The sequence below is a fragment of the Vanessa atalanta genome, chromosome 28, assembly GCF_905147765.1.
Source record: "Vanessa atalanta chromosome 28, ilVanAtal1.2, whole genome shotgun sequence".
Classification (NCBI taxonomy): Eukaryota; Metazoa; Arthropoda; class Insecta; order Lepidoptera; family Nymphalidae; genus Vanessa; species Vanessa atalanta.
The window spans coordinates 542551-568436 of NC_061898.1; the positions used below are offsets into that span (position 1 = coordinate 542551).

At 33.7% G+C, this 25886-nt stretch overlaps 1 protein-coding gene across 3 annotated transcripts in view; it reads right to left on the minus strand.

Moving 5' to 3' along the window:
• LOC125074571 (AT-rich interactive domain-containing protein 5B-like) overlaps window positions 1–25886 on the minus strand; it is a 75560-nt gene that overhangs the window by 2825 nt on the left and 46849 nt on the right. For 2 of the 3 annotated variants that reach the window (XM_047685902.1, XM_047685901.1), the window contains exons 4-10: window positions 4740–4944; window positions 3831–4006; window positions 2712–2903; window positions 2210–2381; window positions 1924–2044; window positions 1183–1685; window positions 316–443 (exon numbers count right to left, since the gene is read on the minus strand). In XM_047685902.1, coding sequence (XP_047541858.1) covers window positions 316–443; window positions 1183–1685; window positions 1924–2044; window positions 2210–2381; window positions 2712–2903; window positions 3831–4006; window positions 4740–4944 — 1497 coding nt within the window. The remainder of the gene's footprint in view (window positions 1–315; window positions 444–1182; window positions 1686–1923; window positions 2045–2209; window positions 2382–2711; window positions 2904–3830; window positions 4007–4739; window positions 4945–25886) is intronic. The other variant, XM_047685903.1, reaches the window with a different exon arrangement.

Genomic DNA, 25886 nt, shown 5'->3' on the forward strand with positions numbered 1-25886 from the left:
CCGTTACTGGGAATTTATCGACAGAAAAACCCAATAACTCTTATCAGCCCGACTTGGAGTTTTTTTAAAAATCAAAATGTACTTCATTCAAGTAGGCTTTTACGAGCACTTTTGAATCGTCATTTAACAAAATATTTTAAGTAAAGCTACCACCGGTTCGGAATGTAGATTCTACCGAGAAGAACAGGCAAGAAACTCAGTAGTTACTTTATTTCAACATCTCAAAATACAGTCATGTTAGTTAAATACAATTCAAAGTGATGTTGCCTTTGCCTTCGAATAAAAAAAAAACATAAAATTTCTATTAAATCTTACCATGTCAGGGTTACTGGTGAGGTTGGTGTGTCCGTTCGTGTACTTGTCGCCGAGGGTCGAGAGGCTCGAGAGGCTGTCGGTGGGGGGGGTCTGCGACAGCTGGTGCAGGAACCTCGTGTCCGTGTTCCCTATAAATTGAACACATATAGTTAGACGAGTGAATCATAATTGTAGCGACATCAGCATCTACATATATACAGAAATTTATTAAACTATAACAATCAGGACCGGACCGTGAATTTAGGGGACCCTGGGCTGACACTACTTAGGGGCCCACCTAAGACATATCTAAACGTAGACTTGAATTAAATTAATTGAACGGGTTTGGTTAATTGCAGGACTCGCAGCGCTGCAAGCCATGCGATCTGTTTAATTTAATAAAGTTATGGATTCTTTCGCATTATCGTCTATTTTTGACTTTGACTTGACTTAGCTTGGGGGCCCTCGAATCCACGGGGCCCTGGACTGACACCCAAAAAGTCATATGATAGATCCGGCCCTGATAATAATAGAACTAATGTCGCATATTATAATATGGCTTGACTTCGTGGTAGAGTGATACCACCGACCACATCATACATTCTTCCGCGAATCAGCAGTACGTAGTATTGTTTGGTTCAGTTCGAAGAGTGAGTGAGCCAGTGTGATAGGCACGAGAGATGGCGCCAATGTTCGAGTATTACCGTCAGGAGTCCCATTTGGCGTCCACCTAACTATTCTGCCTATTTATAACTTTAAAAGTATCAATATTTCAGTATTAAAGAGGAAAAGGGTCTCGACAGACAGACAGACAGATGAACAACGAACTGATCTTATAAGGGTCCATTTTCCCTTATGAAAATCTGAATAGTGTTTGACGTGACTGACCTAAGTTCAATTTTTGTGCTAATTCGTTGAGGAACACGGACCCGTCGCCTGGCTTGCTCCCGACGTCCGTCGGTTTGCTGGAGTCCATCGCGGTCGGCTTCGTCGGATCAGACGGGGCCGTGTCTTGCAACATCTTCAGGCTCGGCTCTATCAGCTTCTCGACCGGTTTCACGAAGATCTTCCCCTTCTCCTCCTCTTTCGGGTTAGGGAGCGAGTCCAGGAACTCCCTGTTCAACTCCTCGGCGGGTTTCGAGGTTATGTTCATCTCCTCCTTCGTCAGCTCGCCCGTCTCGTTGTCTAGGACTAATTTCTCCGGTTTGAGTTTCTTAGGGGAGGGGGTCCGGAGCCTCTTCTCGGGGAGGTCCTTTTTCACGTCGACCTCGCGGATCGGCGAGTCCGTGACGTCTATCGTGTCTATGGTATTCGGTTCCTCGACCTTCCCGTTGGGCTTCGGGTGCATCAGGCCGTTCCATCTTTGGTAATGTTCGTACTGGAGGAGATACCTGGAACAGGTAATATTCCATAGATTAATTATCTATCTATATATTTAAAGGCGAAATACAACTCATTAATTAACCACGAAATCTCAGAAACTAAAACCTCCAAACATGAAATTCGGTAGGCAGGGTGCTCATAGGGTGCAGACATCCGCTAAGAACGGATTTTACGAAAGTCCACATCTAAGGGGGACGGCTTAGGTCAGGTTAGCCGTAGAGTGTGTGCGTGTGCGTGCGCACTGACCGCTGGTAGAGCGCGCGCAGGGCGGCGGCGCGCGGGCCGAAGCGGCGCCGCCACAGCGCCGCGCGGCACGCGCCCAGCCCGCCGCGCCGCGACACCCACAGGTACACGCCGCGCAGCGACACTGCAAGCGCACAACGGGTACATGTAGCGACTCGGTCTGCTCATGGTAGCCATGGTAGTCATGTGTAGAAATGATATGTATAGGATATGATATCCAGACTACTGAAGTACTCCTACTCTCATCTATCAGTCTACGTGATACGAGAGGCAGCTGCTCCGTACTCACCGTTTTTCAACGAGTGCGATATCTTAAGCGAATCGTTTTGACTTTTGAGAAACTCCCTGAGCTGCTGCAGGAAAGCTTCGTCTTTGGCTATCTCTTCTGGTTTCCTCTCGACTTCCTCCTCCTCCTCGCTCTGCTTCTCCGCTCCGTTACGGAGTGATAGTCTTCTTGGCGTCTGAAAGTTTCGACACGTATTATGATAACTTTTAAAAATATTAGAAAAAGATTTCGGTATTTTTGGAACTTTTATAAAATATTTAATTCTCCTTCTTAGCTATGGTTTCCGTGGTACCGATGACAAAGGACTATTAAAGTGCACACCCTCTGCACAAGTTTCTTCTGTAAAAGAGTCTGCCAATCCAATACTTTAGGTTTCGAAAACACTGACGACATCCGAACTCCATGCTGCTACCAAGAATTTGTCGAAAAGAAAAACCGAAAAACTTTTCATCGGATCAACCTGGGATTTAAACACAGAACCTTGAGATCTCTGGCCGTCACTCACCCTCGTGTCAGGCGTATTCCTGTCACTGTCACTGGAGCGCGAGTCGGGCGACCGGTCGGGCGACCTGTCGGGCGACCGGTCGCGAGACCGCGCCGCTCGCCGCCGCCGCCCGCGCGGCCTGCCCTTCAGTTTCGGCGCTAGGTGATTACAGACGAACTCGTGGCCTTCTAGTTCAGGGTACTCGAAAGTATCCTGCAAAACGGACTTCATTTTAGACTAAATAAAATGCTCGATCATAAAACGTGCTGGGAGAAGACCTCTATTCCTGTTAAAGTTAATATTGAAACTAAATTAGACATTAGCATGATTCCTCAGGATTTCCTTCACCGATTGCAGGAGAAATATAAACAGCAATCAAGCATTTGAAAACTCGGTGTTTCATTGACTTTGAACCAGCAATCTTGGTTTAAAAACCTCTTATTCCAACTCTGCTCAACCTCTGCTCATGGACCAATTTGAGATGTGAATGAGTGAGTGGATTACTTAGCTTCCTCTCGCGGCTTCTACTGCGTGTGAGGCAGGTGTTAGGTAGCCCATATGTGAACACAGATTATAAACTATAACTATTCCAAATAACATCCATTTCCGTTCAGCCGTTTTACGTGATTGAGACAAACTTGAACATTAATACTACAAGTAAAACGCTTTTGTCATTACGATGTAAATAATAAGGCAAAATTAAAATCAAAATATACTTTATTCAAGTAGGCTTATTGTAAAAACACTTTTGAATCGTCATTTAACAAACTATATTAAGTAAGCCACCACCGGTTCGGTATGCGGACTCTACCGAGAAAAACCGGCAAGAAACTCAGTAGTTACTCTTTTTCATCATTTAAAAATACAGTCACGTTAGTTAAATACAATTATATATGTATGTAATATATCCTGCCTGGAAGTCAACGAGTATTAGCTCCGAGCTTTTTTATCATCTGTATAATCTTGTATCGAATGATATGCCTTCATTACCGATGTATCTTTTACAAGTTAAAAATGTCTGTAGCCGTGCGAAGCCGGGGCGGGTCGCTAGTAGTATATACATAATGATTTCATTGCTTACACTTTTATCCGTTAAACATAATATCGGTGAACTATTTATAGCTAAAGACATCCCCTCACCTTGCAATACAATATTCTAGTATTCTTGGTGGGAGCGGCGTAACCCCCGAGGGCGGCCACCAGCGAGTCCCGCAGCCAGTCCGCCTGGATACCGTCGAGGCGGGCGAGCAGTGCTCGGTAGCGGCAGTAGCGAGGGTACGAGAACACGACAACACCTGGATCTTCTACTTCTACTGCTGGAAAATATTTACAAAATTCATTTAAATAAGAGCTGAGACCATATGTTTAGTTCATGGAGATATTTTATTGGAAAGAAGGAAACCCTATGTGGTACTAAAAACCGACAGCAGTTGTGATCAGGAACAAATTAAGCAGTTACTTGGTGGTAGGGCTCTGTACATGCCGGTCTGGGTAGGGACAACCTACTTATCACACATTTTGTCACCAAACAACAATACTTAGTATTTTTGTGTTTTAAGGGTGAGAAAGCCAGTGGCAGACATTAGACATAACATCTTAGTTCCCAAGGTTGTTGTTGCATTGGTGACGTAGGGAATGATAAATATTTTTTACATCGCCAACGTTCTTCCTACCTTACTTACATACACTAACAGCCTGTACATTTCCCACTGCTGGGCTAAGGCCTCCTCTCCCTTTGAGGAGAAGGTTTGGAGCATATTTCACCACGCTGCTCCAATGCGGGTTGGTAAAATACACATGTGGCAAAATTTCGTTGAAATTAGACACACGCAGGTTTTCTCGCGATGTTTTCCTTCACCGCCGAGCACGAGATGAATTATAAACACAAATTAAGCACAAAATTCAGTGGTGCTGCCTTTTGTGGTTTGAACCCGCAACCATCGGTTAAAATGCACGCGTTCTAACCACTGGGCCATCTCGGCTCGTCAGACTACCTCCTTATGTATTATAAATTTAAAAAACAACATAATGTTTGTTAGAGATACTCACTTATAGAGCACTTTTCTTTCTCCACGTCGCTGAAGTCGAGCTTCGTGTGATGTAGGGGTGACGTGACGCAAGGAGCGCTAGGGGGGGCGCAGGCGCCTCTCCAGACCGCTCGGAGTCCCCATCTCCATTCGGCCCCGTTGCATACCCAACTGAGCAAGTCCTCGGCACGGAGCACGACCTTGTCGTTGATGGCAAGGACTTCGTCCTGGAAAACAAAAATATTATTTTAGTCGATGCGAATACATTTCTACTATGGGCCGTAACGTGATGCTATATTCTTAAACCTTATTCATAGCTAATCTCACCAGAAAATATATACTTTTACAGTATCCGAGATGAGATCTATGCGTCCAAACAGACAAACTCTTTAAATTCATTACATCATGAGTTCAGATATATAAATATTGACAGAAATAAACTTTAGCGTCTGTTAGCGACCGCGCAGAACTAAAGAACTCTTTAAGAAAACGGAACAGTTTAAGTTCACAAAGTTGAATATTATAAATGCAAAGTACCTGCTTAAACCGATAAATTGATTTTGATGAAATTTATTATGGAAGTAGTTTGGGTAGGGACATAGGCTGGTTTTATTAATCCCCCCCAACCCCCTCGAGGGGGTAAAATGGGTAACGGTTTGGGTGCTAGAGTTGGTCAGTTTTATAAATGTTACGCGGGTAAACCCGCAGTTGCAGCTACATACATACATTTAAAATTAAAACATTACACACACTAACATGTGTTCGACAGAAACACTAATGACAATACACGTTATGTCAAAGTTAAAAATCGATAACGAGTTTTTGACATTTCGTTTTTTTTTTTTGTAATAACGACAAGATACCGTCCCGTTGAGCCTAATTTTTTTACTGTCTATCGAATTTCGACTATTAAATATTGTCTAAGCCGTTCGATTTTCGTTCGCCGGTTCGTCTGAAGTATTTCTGACAATCCATGATCTAGTCCAGATCAAAATGTTCTTTCTTCAAGTAGCCTCATAAACACGCCCGTCCTAATGCAAAGTGCAAGGGGTGCGTTAAGCCCGGGCGACGCGGACGTGCTTTGGGGACGTATGACGATGGTATAATTTCGGACCATCAAAATTGGACCACTGGTCTTTTTTCGCTTCTTGTGCTTAAAAAACGGTCTGCACATTGAAGCGCTTTTAAATCATGATATTACAATAAATTTAAAACTACCATCGGTTCGAAATGTAAATTCCAGTGAGAATATGCTCAGTGGCTACTATTTTCCACCGATACAGATAGATGTGTTAATTAAATAAAAAAATGTAACAATAAATATTTAAGATAGTTAAGATTAACATATTTGCTACAAGTAAAAAAAAAAAAAACAATTAATAATATAATACAAGTACTCAACAAACTTCGAGTAACAGAACAAATATTCGAATTCGAATCGAAATTCAAATCTATAAAAAAAAAAAAAAAAACAGTTTAAAATCAAACCGTACGTACACACAGACAGACGCGACGACTAACCGTCTCAAGTTTCTTTTTACGAAATAATTCGGAAACGCACACATTAACATTAATTTTTTTATAATAAATACACACATGTTATATTTTTTTTTCGTATACGGATATAGACGCTATTAACACATACACAATATATGTACATATACAAACGTCGTCTTTGTAGTTGTGTTTGCCTCAAACAAGGTGACGCTATACAGCGTGTTCGAATTCAGACGTAATAATTATTATTTTATTTTTAACATTCAAGGTCGTTTCAGATTATCTTTATATTCAAATTGTTGTTTTCATATGATATATGTAATTAATATATGTTGAAATATGCACGATTTATTATTACATTGTGACCTCTGAGAAATTTATTTTAACGCGAATTACGGAATCGCTAGTTTGTAGAGTTAGCTTGTCCGTCTGTATTTAAGTAACTATTATTATTATTTTATCAACCACCTCGCAGTGCAGCGGTGTGGTGGAATAAGCTCCCACCTTCTGCGCAAACACAGGACATTTTTTTTTTTTTTAGCATTAGCAGCCCGTAAATGTCCCACTGCTGGGATAAAGGCCTCCTCTCCCTTTGAGGAGAAGGTTTGGAGCATATTCCACCACGCTGCTCCAATGCGGGTTGGCGGAATACACATGTGGCAGAATTTCATTGAAATTAGACACATGCAGGTTTCCTCACGATGTTTTCCTTCACCGCCGAGCACGAGATAAATTATAAACACAAATTAAGCACATGAAAATTCAGTGGTGCCTGCCTGGGTTTGAACCCGAAATCATCGGTTAAGATGCACGCCTTCTAACCACTGGGTCATCTCGGCTCGGACATCTTAGTTACTTTTATTTATTACCTTTGAAGTTCTCAATTCGGTTGTATTTTTTTTGTCAGTTACCGATTCGAAAAATCCTTTTCTGTTTAGGAGGGTACACTTCCCGTTTGGTTCCATTTTAATTTGAAGCAAAAATACCCTAAGGGCGAAAAAATACGGTATATATTTTTTAATGACTCCCATTTTACTTATAATTCGTTTTTTAAGAGTATTATTATTCGAAGTCAGTTATTTTTAACAATGACTTGTGATTGTGATGTCCTATTAAATAATTTCCAAGATGGCGGTCATTCTTATGAGAGACTGCCGAAATGCTTAAAAGAAATTATAAAAAGTAGATCACAAGGAGCACTCGCGTGCTAGCAGACTGCTGGCGATCAGACCTTACACCGAATCAGATCAGATTTAAGTAAACCTTAATTAATTATACACCTTCTTCTCATAAATCACTCGGAGCATTGGTGAAAACTGTTTGGTATTTTTTGAGTTCATCGTCTTCAGACAGACAGACATCGGCGGGACTTTGTTTTTTATATAAACTCATATTACAAGTACCAGATAATACTGCCTTATATCATTTAAAAAAAAACGCGATTATCGCTGCAGAATTATACTTTATTACACGAAAATAAATAATTAGGTTATACTAAAAAAAAAAACAACACCAAATTAATGTCCATCCTTTTATACATCAATGAAATCTCAAAACTTACCACTAAAACATAAATAACATCAACATCTGCACTAGTGAATCAGGAGACGTTAATTTTTAACCATATAACTGAAATGATTACTAAACTAGTATACATAAAACTTATATCAGAAGCTGTGGTGAGTTTCGGAGAAGGTTTTAGTATATAATATAAATAGCTATGATTCGCAGTTTCATCCGATTTCTGTTTAGTCTATTAACGAGAAAAGCTTGAAGTTCGTATTATTGTATATAATTAACATTACAAAAGAGTAAAATTTGTTTGTTTGTACGTTGGTGGTAATCTTCAGTACTGACGATACAATTCCAAAAATAAATCATGTGTAGAAAGCGACAGTATTCCTAAGTACAAATTATAATTATATCATACCATTATCCTAATTAATAACTTTCATCCGTGCAAAGCCAGGGCACATCGCTAGTAATTAATAAAGTTACAAACATTCCTTTACAATCAAAAACAAAAAAAAAATCCAAACAATTTTTAAAATATTTTTTTAATAAACAGACAAACCCGGTAGATTCGTCTCGTATCGCAAATAGTACTAAATTCTCATCACCATGTACACGACACACATACACGCGCACACACAGACGGAATTGATAGCGAGCGATCTATTCGGTGCAACAACCCTGGGATAGGGCGCGCACAGACGAGCGAAACATATTAAAATATTTAAAATACAACAATATTCTCTTATTAAATACATTTTGTTATTTTAATATAATTCAGGAGGAGCGTTTATTTTTCAAACGCTACTATACTAAAAAGGTTCATTTTAATAACATAGATACGTGTTAAGTTGGAACTAATTTTAATCCAACTTAAAAAATAGAAGGCTATCAATTTGATCGTATTATTCTTTTGTTTATTTTTTTGTTTTACATACTTTTAGTACCTCTAGGGTATGCGTCGAGTATTATTCGATTTTAATTTTAGTAAAACATTTCACGGCTAAGTTTAAAATAGGGGTACAAATTATTATTATAATTACTCGTTATAAAATCGACTCTAATCTTTATTATTTCATTAAATATATTATATGTTGAGGTTTGAGATTCACACACACACACACATCAGCCCGCATTCGTCCACTGCTGGACATAGGCCTCTCCAAATGCACGCCACTGTGGCCAAATGCACGCCGTGCATGGTTTGAGATTCAAGATATTATAATATTAATTTGTATGTATATATATAAATATTATACCTATTTATTGTATTGTAACTTGAGACGTATGCCTCCGACATGGAAGTACTTTTGTTTTTTTTTTTTTATTTTGTACTTTTAATCTCAGTGAAATAAAGATCTTAACTTCACATACGTTAAAAAAAAATAAAACAATCATTAATCGTGACAAAAGAGATTTTTTACTAGTTGTGTGTTTATCTGGTCACTTCAAAATTTTATTATTGAGTTTTATTAGTAAATACATGAAGTACATTACAGTTATACATAATCATGGAAATTGAAACGATTTGTAATCATATTTATTTTACGAATATAATCAAACGTAAAGCTTCAATCGGGAATATAGATTATGTAGCTGGTTTAATTCTAATTTAAAACATAATGCCGGAGTACGAAATGAATCGAATGATATAGAATATATGTAATGAACTGCAAAGCACATAAATAGATGAATCCTCAATTCTTTTACGCCCTATATCAGATAGAACTACAATCAGGAGAGAGTTTATGCACAGAACCAACGGACTTCCGTTCTTTGACAATGTCTGAGAATATTTAACAATAAAAAAAAACATATATAAGGAACCCAGGTGGTGTCTGCAGCATTAAAACCAACGTAGCCTAAGCAGGTAGACGTGTAAACCTAGTCAATGTTAAATGACAATAACAATTATTGAATCATGATTCAAACGTTTTAATATGTACGTGTATAAGTACGTATTAGTCAGACTGAATATTGTTTAAATTTTAATTTAAAAACAGCGTCGCTGGCGTTTTGATTAACGTTGTTTGCAGTTTTAAGAACTTTTTACGTATTTAAATTAAATTCACCTTTTAATATGTCTGGGTCAAATTTTGAAACTGAAAAATACACTTTAATCAAACCAAAACTGCTAAAAATTTACATATATGTAATTTGATTTGCTGTCGATCAGAATATTCTCTGAAATATCGTTTTTGTTAAGATTCATATTTAATTTGTAATGCAATGAACTGAAAAGACTACTAAATCAATATACATTAAACTTATATTAAAAGACGCAGCGTGATTCGGACAAGGTTTTAGTATATAGTTTAGACTATTGACGTGACACATACGAATAAAATATCGTTCTTACTATTTACTTATGTATTTAGACTGTTAGTTAATTCGAAATCAATTAATATTCATTATGTTTTATCACATGTTAGATTTATTTCCGTTAATTCTGATCCGAACGGTCTGATGGTTACATCTCTAAGGTATATAACTCGTTTCTTAACGACCGTCAACTCGTAACAATATATTAAAGTCTTAATGTTTAATTTATCGAATCTAGGTCGTGACAATTATAATATATTTTTCTACGTATCGTGTGAACATTTTCGATATACAAAAGTTTCACTTTAACTAAATTAACGACTTTCATTTTTTTTTTATGTTTTATTTTTATATAAATACATATACACGTGACTCTGTTCGTGACAAATTGTTCTCTAGTTGTGACGTAGCAAACGAATAGTTAATTTTGCAGATTTTAAGTAAAAACTACTAAAAATTTTGATATTTTTTTCGCACTATTTAGAATTTTTGACAACGAAGTTCAGCTAAGGATTGATGGGTTGATTATACGTGTCATAATATATTTAAATATATGTATCGATGATTTTAATATTAGTCCAGATACAGCAATATCGTAGTCCACAGCTGGACATAGAGCATATAATTAACTACATCTGACTTGACTTCTATAACAAATTTCATCACAAGCCGCCCACGTCTTTTCGATCGACTAACAAACATCCGGAGCGACTCTCTCATTCTCTACAACAAAAACCAACTCAAGGCATTAATAGATCGTAAACAATTATAAAAATCAATTTCCATATACAATTATTATACTTATAATAATACCCTATTCAAGCCGTGTGTACGTCGCCTTAGCGACATAAATTCTCAATAACGCAAAATGGCGGCGCGGGGGAGCGGGAGGGGGGAGGCAGGGACGTACTCGGTTTAGTTATTCTTATTATCGTTGTGTATTAATTAAATAAATATATTTTATTTTTTATTATAATATATTATGTTAGTTTTTTATTGCTATATTTTAATTACTAATTGAATAAATGATTCTCATATTACGCTTTAAATAATCCTTATTAATTGTAGTATGTTTAAAGTAAATTCACTTCAATTATTATTTTGTGCCGGTTCTTTTCGTTAGAATCTACATTCCGAATCGGTGGAAGCTTCGCTTAATATAGTTTTGCAAAATGACGATTTAAAAATTGCTGGTGAAAGCCTACTTGAATACAGTATAGTCTGATTTAGGGAAGATTATAGTTTTTCAATGGTCACCACCCTTTTCAGCATATATTCTACCGCTGGACAGAAATATTTAGAATTGTTATTCCTAAAGGGACAACATTTTAACTCCCAAGGTTTGTAGCTCATTAGCGATGTAAGTGAAGGTTAATATTTCCTATAGGGCCTTTGGTGGTAGTAACCACTTGCTACCAGGTGAACCATTAGTCGATCTGCCTAGCTATTTAAATAATAAACAAAAAAAATCACATCGTCATTGAGGGGACGCGTTAAATAATCATGATGTATTTGAAATCACTTATAATATAGCGAATATCATAAAAAATACGTGCAACTTACGTGACAAGTTAAATCTTTTAAGTTTCACATGAACATTAGATCGAAACGTTGCATTAAAATTCGACTTTGGATTTATTGTAACACGATTGATGAAGATTCTCATTAAGAACGTTTAAGGATATTCATACAGAATTATACAAAGGTATATATGAGTTCATAACTTTATTAATATTCGACATAATAAACAATATGTATATTTTATAAATCAGCCTAATCAAAGTTCTATCAACTATTATAGTTTATGAATAATATGTAACTAATTATTCCAAAAACATATCGAAAACATTTAGATTTATCAACAACTAACTGTCGTTCGCGGGTTTGCTCTGGTATTAGGTACAAAAAGTAGCCTATGTCCCTTCTTGGAGGTCAAGTTTACTTTATACTAAATTTCGTAAAAGTCGGTTCAGTGGATTGGCCGTGAAAGGGCAACGGTCAGAGAAGCAGAAAGGGTTACTTTCACATGATTTAAATAATAATAATTAGTTTATATAACATCGATAAAATTAGATAATTAAATAAAAAAACATCAATAGAACAGTTGAAAATATCATACTTGAGACGTGACGAACTAAGCTCACCACAACATAGTCGTAAAACTGAGTCATATAATATGTATAGTCATCTGCCATAGCGCCCCTCTACCATTTATGGAATATAATATACAAACAAACTATAATATGGTACGAGTTTTATCATCAATACGATTTATATTTAATAATATCCAAGGTCAAGTAAATCCAAGCGTTCCGTCTTGTGTTACAAACAGCTTCGTAACAATGTAACGTGCATTCGTAATACCACCGGGAAATCAATTAAGTTTCAAAACTGAGGAATAATTAATCTAACTGCATTTATTTATACAATCGTATCGCTCGGTTTTACATGTTAAAGTCTTTCATATTTATCAATCCTGTTGTTATTATGTACGTAAAAGTTTGACTTTTTTATTAAATAATGGCTGGACTTATTAAGATTAAATTTAGAATAGAGATAAAAGATACACTACCCAATAAGCTTGCCATAGGTCTTGAGTTTTATATATAAATAAGTTATACATATATAGCTTGTATATTTCTGTGCTTTATATATATTAATATCGATCTACATTTAACGATGAACTTGCTTTCTGAATTAGGAGAATACAAATGACTGAAAACTTTTAAACCAAAGGCTGCTGAGTATTTTTTTTTAAGAGTTTTTTTATTTGTTGCTTTGTAGTCTCTAAAAAAAATATTTTTAACGTAAGATTATTATTCTTATAAATAATACGTAATTAAAGATGTTTAGAATTACCGGTATTGCCTAGTAATATCTACAAAACGCACTTTGACCTTATCGGGTAGCCCATTTGCCCATCCTACCAATTAGTTCATAAGATTAGTACGCTCAAATATATATAAATATAGATAAATAATCACTCACAGATAATATCATGTAATCTTAATTTGTGAACTTTAAAACGGACCGGAAGCTTTTGACCGCAGCGGTTAATTTACCGTTACACCAATGACCAATTGTTTCATTATTCTTATTTTAATTTATTAATTTTATTTAAATACACGAACATGTACTGGTAAAGTTATTTTATAATGAAATTTATGGTAGTAAGTAATAGTATGGCATGACCTGGGCTAAGGCCGAGCTTCGTTTTGAAGGGGAAGATCTTGGAGCTAATTTCATCATGCAGCTTGTTGCAAACATGTGGCAGAATTTTATTGAAAAGACACATGCACAAGCTACCTTACGATGCACGACGAGCACGAGATGAATTATAAACACAAATTAAGCACATGATGCAAATTCATCAGTGCTCACCTGTTAGTAGTTACAACTACTATATTTAAATATTAACTAGTTTTAAATAAAAAAAACAAGATAATTATTTAAAATAAATAAGCAGATTTGACTGGGAAATACCAACATTACCTCCCATACACATTGGCGCTGTAAGAAATAATATCCATCCCCTACAACACCAATGTACCACCAACCTCCGCAACTAAGATGTTAAGTCCCTGTGCCTGTAGTGACACTATTCACGACAAATTTTTAAATACCAATATTACAATCTGAAAACTTCAAAGAGTATTCATTGATCGCTTAATCGAAAATACAAAAGAAACAATAGTCACGAGTAATTTTGAAATTTAAAATACTAATACCAAAAAAAGAAAACACAAAAAAAACATCTATTAAAGTTCGGCCCTGGCGAAAGCAGTGAAAGATGAGAGCGGGTCAAAACAGTGACGGGACAATTTTGATACTTTTACATTTGATTAAATTTATTATTATATTTTGTGACAAGATTATTTTTTTTTCACATATACATCTAATTGATGAAAATATTGTTCACGTATAGTACAAATAGTATCGATAGTATTTCAATCTCTTATTATTAATACGCTATCAACTAAGAGACGAGATTGTTATTAATAATGATAATAAGTTATTTGTTATCATTTAAAAGCTTTGTATATCTATATGTTAATACGCTAATGATATTTCATAGATATATATAATTACATATTAAGATATCACTAGAGATTTCGTTTGCCAATAATGCAAAATGGAGTCATTTCATCCGTAGTTACATTTTTGGGGTTGTTTTAAAGGCGCCTTAATCTCTCACCCTCAAGCTATATCTATGCAAAAATAACGTCGACAAATTACTCCAAGTAAGTCCGATAAATACAGACACGATTCAACATTTAATACTATCCAGAAGGTAATTATAATAATTGATAGATTGGTGATATATTGAATAATTGATATTGGCCATGGGCCACCTGATGGTAAGCGGACACTACAGACATTGGCACTGTCAGAAATCTTAAGGATTCCTCATATTACCAATGCACCATAAATCTTGGAAACTAAGATGCTATGTCCCTTATAACTTTTTTTTTATGTCAAAATGTGGCCAACGAGCAGGAGGCTCACCTGATGGAAATTGACTACCACCGCCCATGGACATCTCCAACACCGGGGAGCTTGCAGGTGCGTTGCCGACCTTTCAGGAAAGAGTACGCTCTTAACTACAGTTACACTGGCTCACTCATCCTTTAAATCGGAATACCACAATACTACGTACTGCTGTTTCGCTGTAGTGAGTGCGTGGTACCAACCCAGACGGGTTGCACAAAGTCCAACCACTAAGTAAAATAGATATAAATATAATATCGCAAATTAAAGTATAAAGTTTCACAAGACAATCAAACAATGACTCATAAAAACATAGCACTATAACACGTTAGAAAAATAAACAAGAAATCTTGTTAATTGGATAAATATCAACTCAGCAAATTATTGTTTTATATGCATCTTCTATATACTTAAAGCTGAACCACTGACTCATCACGATATCTCCGAAACTATCGGTCCGATTGACTTTAAATTTAGCATACTTTACTCCTTTCGTGACGTACCGTACGTTACGTTACCCGTACGAAATCGGGACTGACGATTAGTATTTGTATAAAATTTCGTGTTATATTCATAACAAGCTGATGTTCCGATATAGTAATTCTTATTTATTTATTCTTACATTAAACTTAAACGCTTCGGTGACGTATACAAAGTTGCTCCTTGTTTAATTATATCTATACCATCGTCTTATATAAATGAAAACAGCAATCATTACATTATTAAATAATTTTGTAATGACTAAGCCGTTCTCGATAATTTATACACAAACGAACAATTTCAAAACCCATAACAAAGTGTACGTGTGTTATTATGTTTTATGCGACTTAAATGTCACCATCGCATATATATTTCAAACATTACAACATTCGTATAGTTGCTATATTGCATGTTTTTAAGCATGTAAAGCGATGGATCCTGCGCCTGATCTCTCTCCGGCCGCATCGGTATATGAGTGCAAGGATAGTACACCTGTGTTTGCGCACACACACCTGCATAACATCAATACATGTATATTCATTTTTAACCGATTTTCGAAAACAAATATGTCAAACATGCAAATGTTTGACACATTTGTTTTTTGAATATGTATGTATGTTTATCGACTTGATAATTCGTGTGATGTAAATTTGTATTGAAAAAGGCCCCATGTGGTCTTCTATATATAGCACTCATAGGTCAGTTTTTTTGTAATATTACTAGATATTTTCATAAACATTATATTAAAATGTAAATAGAAAGTAATTTATTTAATAATAAATTAAATTGCAATTAAAATATTTATCTTTGATAATATAAGGAAAAACATGAATCTTACTTAGCCCACATGACTACTTGCTTCTGTATTTATATAAAAGTAATACAAAACTAAACAAAAATTAAATTGTTCAAAACAGAACTTCCTTTTTAATTTTAAAATTTTTGGTAGCCCAGTCAACAAATACAGTACTTAAGGTATTTTCCTCAAAATACAATATCTCTATTTCCCTTAACCCTTTAATATTCTTAGTGTTCATTATATACTGTATTCTGATCTCATGCGCTTCATTCACAAAGCGATCAATAATCAAACCCATTCATGTTTCATACCTACATATATTTGCATTAAAAATACCTATCTAGGCGTGGATAAATTCTCAGAATATAAAATACAGTTTCCCCATCGTTTTCCTCCATCAAAATCACCTTAATCTTAGATATAACAAAAAAGTTTTAAAAAAATCAAAACGATTTTACGTTTAGACATATTTTTTTAAACTTCATACAAGTTGTTCGTTTTTCTTCAAACGTGTAACTTGAAAACCTGTTTTCGATGTACTTGTTTCTACTTATAATATCACGCATTTAAATAAGTGAATAATTTTAAACTTAACAAATAAGTAAATGTTATAATTGCTCGATAAAGCATTTTTGTTTTTACTTGGGTGTAAAACTATTAAATGGTTTGTCCCACATATCTTCTATTAAAAACCATACAATTAAAACATTGTATTATTAACTTACGTTAAATAAGTTATAACTTTAGCTTACTTATAAATCTTAAAAAAAATAAAGTTTCATTGTGTAAGTTATTATCAACGAAATCCTCCTTTAGAATTGGCGATAGTTTAAATTTATTTTAAACTTGTAATCTCATTCAAATGTATTAAAAAATATATCTTCTGTAATGTATACTATGATATATGTGTCAAGTTAACATATATGTGGATGGAAATAACTTTAACTCCCAAAAACTCAACTGTAAACGATCCTAGAGGTGTGACAGTCGTAAGTTCAATTCTATCATCATCCCACACATAAACGAGCTTAAGGAGTAATATCATTAATTACTCGAAAACAAACATTATTAGCATTCTTATAACGCACGATATATTATTAAGTATGTAATTTGTATACCACGCAAATATCACGAAACAAACGTATAATATATACTATAATAAATAATAAAACAAATTAATTTACAACCGATAACAGTTTTAAGAAGGTCAACTAAATTATTTATTATAATTTTGTTTGTAGAAGTTTAATCCATGCGTTCAATTTGACCTTTAACATTAAAGACTTGTAAGATATATTCAAGAGATCTTTTCACTCCAAGGAGCCCTACGTGTTAAATTAATTAAATTTTAATAAAATAAACTAAACAAATATAATCTAATTTCTATTTTTTTTTTGTCAACTCACGCACAGAAGACATTTAGCGTCACTCAGAGATATAAATGAACGCTATAATAATTGAATGCGTACATTATTTTCTATTACATTTGTCCACAGTCTTCTTTTAAACACTAATTTCAAATATCACTAACAAAAATTAAAATAAAATAAAAAAGACACAAAAAATAATAATAATAGCTCAAGTATCAAGACTACCCATCCACAGTTAACTGTTCACGAAGTTTTGTACGTTTAATGAACAAAAGGGTGTAACTACGAATTCATTTTAAATTATACAAGCGAAATTAAACTTTAATTTTTAACACATAGAGTTGAAATTAATTATACTATTTGCCTAACTTATTAATACCGGCTTATATAGAATTTGAAGATTAGGAAATCGTATTTTTTGCCTTTTTTTTTATTCCGTGTATTTACACTTGTAGTGTAACGCGATGTTACTTGAACTATCTCTACATAGAATAATAGATTAATAAATTGTCTGTATGTATAAATGTGTTACATTATTTGTTTGTATAATATTATAATGTGTGGCATGTTAATGCGACGTTACTTTAAGCCTTTGATTTAAAATTAAATCAATGTTTTTTTTTTTTATTTATTAGGCAGGTAAATAGGTCATCATATGACAAGTGGACCCACGGCCTATATAGCAACCTCGGTAAATACACTGGTCCACTCTCCCTCCAAACCGGAACAAAATACAAATTAACGAAGCCAGTTGAAAGAATAATAGAAAAAATGGGCGACTACCACTCTTTCACAATTTACACAGAGGCCGTACTGTTGAAAATTAAAATAAATTAGATAATAATAGGAATCGAATCCACACCCCTGACACGACGGAGCTGGCGTTACGACTGGTTGCCATGGCGACGTGATTTATTAATTACCGAGACAGCTCCGTTTATTGGAATACTGTTATATTTTATTATAATACCCATTACATGACGCTGAGCTGGCACAGTGGTTAGACTACGTGAATCTTAATCGGTCGCGAGTTCGAACCCAGATAAACGACATTGAATATTCAGGTGTCTAATTCGTGTTAATAATTATAATTAACATATGTCGGATGAAAGTCAACGTGTGTATCAACAAATCGCATTGAAGCCAGCCTCAAAACTAACGATTACAACCACATCAAAAACGGCTCAGCAAAATCTTACTATAGTCGATAACTGACATACATATGTATTTAATTATTTATCTTATAACTAAATAACCTTTATACAATCCAAGGTATCTATATATATTATACCTTTACTTTTATACATGTATGTATATATTATTAATTTGAACAAACAAACTTGCGTATGAAATACATAATGTCACATTTAGTCGGGTTTATCGATTGGTCCTAACTAATAATAGCACGGACGGCGCGTGGCGCAAGTTACGAGCGTTCAATTACATATTACATAACGATACAAATGGTAAATACATCAGATTTTATATATACTACCTAAACCTTTAGTATAATGTTGAGCTTCGATTGACGTATACTATAATATTTTATAAAAATAATGATCTATACTAACTGAAGAAAACTTCATTATATACCAGCAGTCGCCCGCGGCTGCACTCAATTTTTGAGGTGGCTGTCACTCTTTAAACCACATGATGCTAGCAGATATATTTATTTGTCATGTTAAGTCATTGATTGTTAAAAGTGACGAGTGCCTAGTATGTATTTATCGAATTGCTATATGGAGGGTTCGAAGGTTTGCTCCAAACGGTCCACATCTGTTCAAAAGCCTTCATTTCTCTTATGTGAAAGATATGGAAACTTATACTACCACCAATGTTTTGTAAATATTCAAGAATTCCACCCATATATATAATTTATATAATTACATTACAAAAATGCTTAATAAATCCATCAAAAACAATTTTAATCGCATCCGCTTATCAATCGGCCGGTTTAAACCACCTACAAGCGGAATGAACTGGATTAAGGCGGTTCCCAGTTGATTTTAGATTTACGAATATTTGGTAAACAGGGGTTACAATTGGACAGTTATCTAATATCATATGGAATTACTTTATATTTTGTAAATTCATTTGATTCTCGATACGAATTTCGAAGATAAACATACAAAAAAGCCATTGTACATTTTGTTAACGTTATCAGATAAAATATAATACAATTTTAGCCCATGGCTTCTAACTTCAACTTGGGATTGAACTCTCAAAGCTATATGTGATATATATACAAACGCAAACATAAATACGTATATATTTTTTGTGTTCTAATATCTGTTTTTTTTTACGTCAATAAGCGAATGGAACGATACGAGATTGTAAGGTTTAGGGGTCAAATTAATTTGGGACACTATAATTCCGTAGATTAATGTATTTTAATCTATAATTAGCTTTGTGTAATTAAGGCCCGTTATATCCGTTAACGTCAATAAATCTTTCAAAATACAAGAAAATTATATCACTTTGTGATTGTGTAGGCCAAACAGAAATACCTTAGAGTTGTTGTGTCCTTGAATGGTGAGTGAGCCAGTGTAACAACAGTAACAAAGGACATAACATCTTAGTTCCCAAGGTTGCTGTCCAGTGGTTATGTAAAGGATTATTAATATTTTTGACCGTGTCAATGTCTAATGACCGAGGTGACCACTAACCATCAACACATTATAGATTTATCTGCCTGTCAGAAGACTTATCTATATAAATCGGTACCAATATAAACATAATATATTTTATTTCTAGTACACGACTGACTTGAGTTTGCTATACGTATAATTAATGCTTTTATCTCTTTAATACGGGCTTAAAAAAAAATAAGAATCACTTGCTTCCTTATATGTATAAAATATAAAAGTTAAAATATTTTAAAACAAATAATCGAAAAAAATATTCAATAGTCTGCGTGTTGACTATCAGAAAAAAGAAACCACTTTAATCCACATTGCGAACTGGTGGTAACTTTACCTTTTTAATCTAAAATAATGATACAACATATAAAAATAGAGATAGAGATCAATGAAAGATGAGCAAAACATTACACCGAACACAAACAAGTAACAACATAAAAGCTTATAATAATTATAACGAGAACAGAACTTTTGTTTTGGAGATTATTCCACCACGCTGCTCCAATGTGGGTTGGTGGATACACATGTGGCAGAATTTCATTGAAATTAAACACATGCAGGTTTCCTCACGATAATTTCCTTCACCGAGCACGAGATGAATTATAAACACAAATTAAGCACATGAAAATTCAGTCGTGCCTGCCTGGGTTTGAACCCGCAATCAACGTTTAAGATGCACACGTTCCAACCACTGGGCCATCTCGGCTCTAAACGAGAACATTAAAATTTAAATTAACACTATCACGTCAATAGTCTAAATTTAAAGAGGGTGAAGAGGCGAACCTCACCTACTTATATATGTAATTATATTATATTGGTTTATAAGTTTTCTTTCATTTAAATACATATAAGTCATAGTATAAGATATCTTACTACGATGAAATTGATTTACTGGTTAGAGAGAATTTAAAACCAATGGCTCTATGGAAGCCTGTGGCATCACCACGCTACTTCCGTGCGGTCGGGGAGCTGCACTTGTCTCCCGAAACACGTCGGTTTAATCAGTATATTCCTTTACCGACCACGGGATCTGTGCGACATTCGGTTAAATTACAATCCTACACACACATTGTACATCCTAAGTTTGTTTATTTATCACGCTTTAAGCATCATCCTGGAAGACGAAGTCGCTGGCGAACACTAGTATAACATATTCGAATTTATATTTAGGTTATAGTACAATTTGTGTATAAAGGTCGTATTTCGTGCAATTTACTTAAGGCAAACTTTGAAAAGGGACACGTATATAATCTATTAGTAAAATATGTACACGAATTATACAACGCGGTCATGATTTATACAATAATTATTTTTGTATATATTTAAGTACTTAATGTTAATAATTCTTATGTAAGCAAGGACATTTTCTTTAAACAAAAAAATATCTTACATAATTATATATATTTATAAAATATCAAAACAAATATATTATAAAAGTATCAATACCTCTCGGTCGCGGTACAGGACGGAATCCAACGTCGCGCGTCGCTTACGAAATGTTACAAGGGTTTAAATTGTTAAGGTTGGATGTGAACTTTTTGTTATTAATTATGTATTATAAAAAGAAAAAAAAAAAAACAATTAAGTGGTCTGTAGGTAATTATGACATTTTAATGTGTAATATTTTTTGGTTTATTGACTGTTTGTTTTATATTTATTAATAATAATGAAATATGTTTATTATTTTTAATTATAATTCAGTCTATAAAGTAATTTAATTGAAAACTTTTTTTTTTTTTAGTCGTAGAGCGATTTTTCGTGGCCGGTATTGTTACGGGTTCACATATGACATGTAATCGTGCTCGGAGTGCCGATAGATGTACAGACCAATATTGTTAACAAATTCTATAACGAATGAAACTACAAATAATTCAACAACTAAAAAAAAAGATCTCTTTCATAATTTACAATTTTTAATTCTACCGGCAGTTCCCATTTCTGCTTTTGTTTTTTAACCTTAATAAGAAGCTAAAAAAATATTATAAAATAAAATTTTAAGTTTATCATTTATCTGCAAACAAGAAATATATTTAAAAGAAATAATAATAATTATAAATAAACTAAGTAGCAACTTTCAGTGTCGTCCTTCTGCAGCCGAGCCGTGCTAAGTAAAGCAAGCAAACGAGGCAAACCCGGGGGCACAGGGCTGTCACGCGTCCTATATAATAAATTAAATATTATTTAAATATAAGAAGAATATTTTATAATATACTAGCACTACGGCCAGGCTTCGCATGGGTGGAATTTATTATCTATAAATTTAAATGATAAATATAATTTGTACGGGACAGGGCTCGGAAATAATGAAGCTTTCTACAAGTGTTTTTTTTTAATCGAATCGATAGTTCCACAGCTTACCCCTACATATAAACAAATAAATTTTATATCTTTATAATATTAGTACAGTTTATTCATGATTTTGACATTGTTAACCGTAGTTATCGGTAATAATAAAAAAAATCAACGAAATTTCACCTTTAACATCAGAATAAGTCCGAAATATTTTTGTATTAGAAAACAACAATGAAATTAACATCAGGAGTGACGTCTTATCTTTGTGTTTAAATAAAGTAATTCTCCACGTCTCAATAATGGTGTTTGATAAATAGTTTGTTTTGATAATGTATATATTGATAAAATTTAAATTATATCGTACAACAATTTTAATATTTTACTATGTTAAAAAAGTTAAAGCTGCTACCGGTTGAGCAGAACATAATCTATACAAATTACTATAAATAAATTCATTCTTTTCCATAATAATTCTAAACACGATTATGTAAATACTTTTAATTCTATGTTTAAAATGTTTATTTATGTAATTAGTGACGAAGTGAAATATAATTATATTGTTTGAAAATATATAAGTTAATTACTGTTCAAACATTCTCTTTTAATTTCATTCACTAGTTCTGTTCTTCTCATACAAATATAAAATCTTATTAAAGAGAAAGAGACAAAAGATGAGTCAAATATGTATTCAACAAACACACAAACAAAAAAACTTAAGGCATTATTGTCATTGATTCCATCCATAATGGTGGTTTTTTAATGGAGCGACATAACGTCCTTAGATATAAAACTAAATAATGTTTTAGCGTAATATATAATAGTAACAAATTATTTTAAATAATTATATTAATAAACGACTCTCAGTTTAATAATATGAACAAAAAATTATTGTATTATTTATAATTAGAACGTAATTAGTTACGTTATTAAAGACACTGTTTGAATACAAGTAATAACGGTATATTAATTCAAGGAAGAATTTTACCACTGCCTTACAAACATAAACCAGCTATTTCGTCTCCGAAATAATTTTGAAATGAAGAGTGAGCCTGGGTATTTACATTGAAGGTTATAATGCGTCAAATATCGTGGTGAGCGTATTATTGACTGTGTGTGTAGCGGTTAATATTATTATAGGCCCAATGTTTATGGGAGATCACCTGCTATCAGCGGAATAGTTGCTCATCTGCATTCCAAATTCAAACGAAAAGATCTTGACATGACATTGAAAATAAACGGTGAAAAACACAATTTATTGCTCAAAATTTACATAAACAAAGTCAGAGTTATTTTATATATATATATTTGTTTTTGTCCAGATTCCATATTCACGCATCGTCCGTTCGATTGTTTTGAAACTTCGTATAGTTGTTGTCACCATCAAAATTCAAAAGATTGCGCACGAGTCGTTTTGGAGAATTGCTAACAAAAAAAAAATAAAGAGACATTGTAACGTATACCGGTCATTAGGTATCATTTAGTGATATATTTGCATTTATCTCGCATTGTTTGAGCCGCGCGGGAGCAAATTTAAACAAGTGTTTTTGTGATGATGTTATTTGATTAAAATTCGTCACTAAATTGCGTTAAGATAACTTATTCAAGCTATGGCAATAATTACTGTCTGATTTTTAAAAAATAAATTAAGCGTTAGATACGCTTAATTTATTTTGCTTGGATGTAAATTTAAATGAGGAGAAAATAAATACTAATTAAATAGTTGTTAAGCTTCGTCATGAAAATAACAATAAAGGTATATTTTTTTTAAAGATATAACAAATATATATTTTATTTAATGACAGTGTAATAGGACGAGTGGCAGCCCTGTTCGCTCGGCAAGTATGCGCCCGGCCGATATTTTTTCACTGCAGAACAGGAAACGATCGAGTCGAATTAGTAATATATTTTTTATTTATAATATTTTCGTCGAAGGTTTAATATTTTAATACTACGCTTTATTAATCCATACTTCCACACTATTAATAATAATATTTTAAATGCGAAAGTAACTCTGTCTGTCTGTCTCGCTTTCACATCAAAACTACTGGACCGATTTAAATGAAATTTGGTACACAGATAGTCTGGAGCCTGAGAAAGGACATAGGCCATAGGCTTTTTTATTTTAAAAAAGGAATGAAAAGGGAGATGAAATGTTGTATGAAAGTATTGTCATTTTCTTTAACTTTTCATATCGAATTCAAACGCGTACGAAGTCGCGGGCACAGCTAGTTAAATAATAAAACGATTCAATTATTAAAAAAAGTACACTTTGTTCCTAGTTTTGTAATATTACTGGATTAAATCTTATGTAGTTTAATTGTATTTAATTCTGAATCCAAGTTTAAATTATTTACTGTAATGTAAAGTTTAGTATAGTAACCGGGACCAGATGGACAGTCGTACTACTGTTATACTGCAAGTTCGCGCATGAACACTTTCGGTCAAATTACAGGCGAATGACAAGTGAGTGTCCAATAGACGACCAGCAACGACTGACGGACCAATCGCGTGCAGTCTCGGCGACCCTGACCTTTTTATTCCTCCGAAGAGTGAAGGTTATGCTCAAGACTGATGCCGCTTACTATATTTATTTTGCATTAAGTATAACAAATATATAATTATTGTATATATGTAAAAAGCAAATTTTTATGAATACATATATATCTATATACCTAACACCTCCCCCCTTAAACACGGGCGCAACCACGAACAGTTTCATACATTCTTGTTCTGATTTAGAAAACACACAGACAACCCGACAATATTTTAATAACAATATTGAAATCTACTTGTATATGAAATCGCGAATTAAAATTCAATTATAGCTCCCCTTAACTTTAAGTTATCCAGAATACAAACTCAAAGAACAAAAAATAGCATAAATAAACTATATATATACTCTTTTCCAACCATAAGAGGAGAAAAGCCAAATTAACGACATTTGACAGCAAATTGACGCGATATCATTGGTCGAAAGCTTGCTTAATCTGCGATATATGATATGGATTTGCGAAAAAATACCGTTTGAACGTCGACGAAACTGTTATCGGAATTTTGGAAGTAAAATTAAAGTGGAAATAAGTAGTTAAGTGTAAAAGTGTTGTGTTATAAATAGAGATATATTAATCATAAACTCATAGTAATGCACAATGTAGCTGAGTTATTAGCGAATCGCATGATTTCGTAAATCTAAGGTTTGTTTATCTTTTTTATTACTTCCATTGGAATAGGCTATATGTAATATGAAACTTGTCTTATAAATATATAAACATAATGCAACTCAAAACTTAACAAAACATTATAATTTAATTAATTATGACAAAAAAATATAATTAAATTATCCGACCGAAAAAATTATAATCACGAAACGACTCCACGGCATATGTAATCGGACAACAATCGTCCGTCTCGCTCGCACGTTAATTCCGTCCCCCTCCCCGGTGCGGGGGGTGGGACGCGTTATTGTATGTAACTGCCAACATTTGAATTTATTATTGTTATAACAGCTGTTGCTCACGAGTCGGTAAATTTTGTTATATGACATTCAAATTGTGACTATATCAGATAAATGCCTTAGCATGATGACTACATATATATGTATATGTAAGTGTGGACTTAGTATTAATTGACTCCCACACATGATAAATAATTAAATTATATGTAACTTGATTGTCGGAAAACAGTAACTACTGATTTTGTAGCCGGTTCATCAAGTTAAAAAAAAGATGCGTTATTAAATTTTAAATTGTATGCAATTAATAAATCGCATT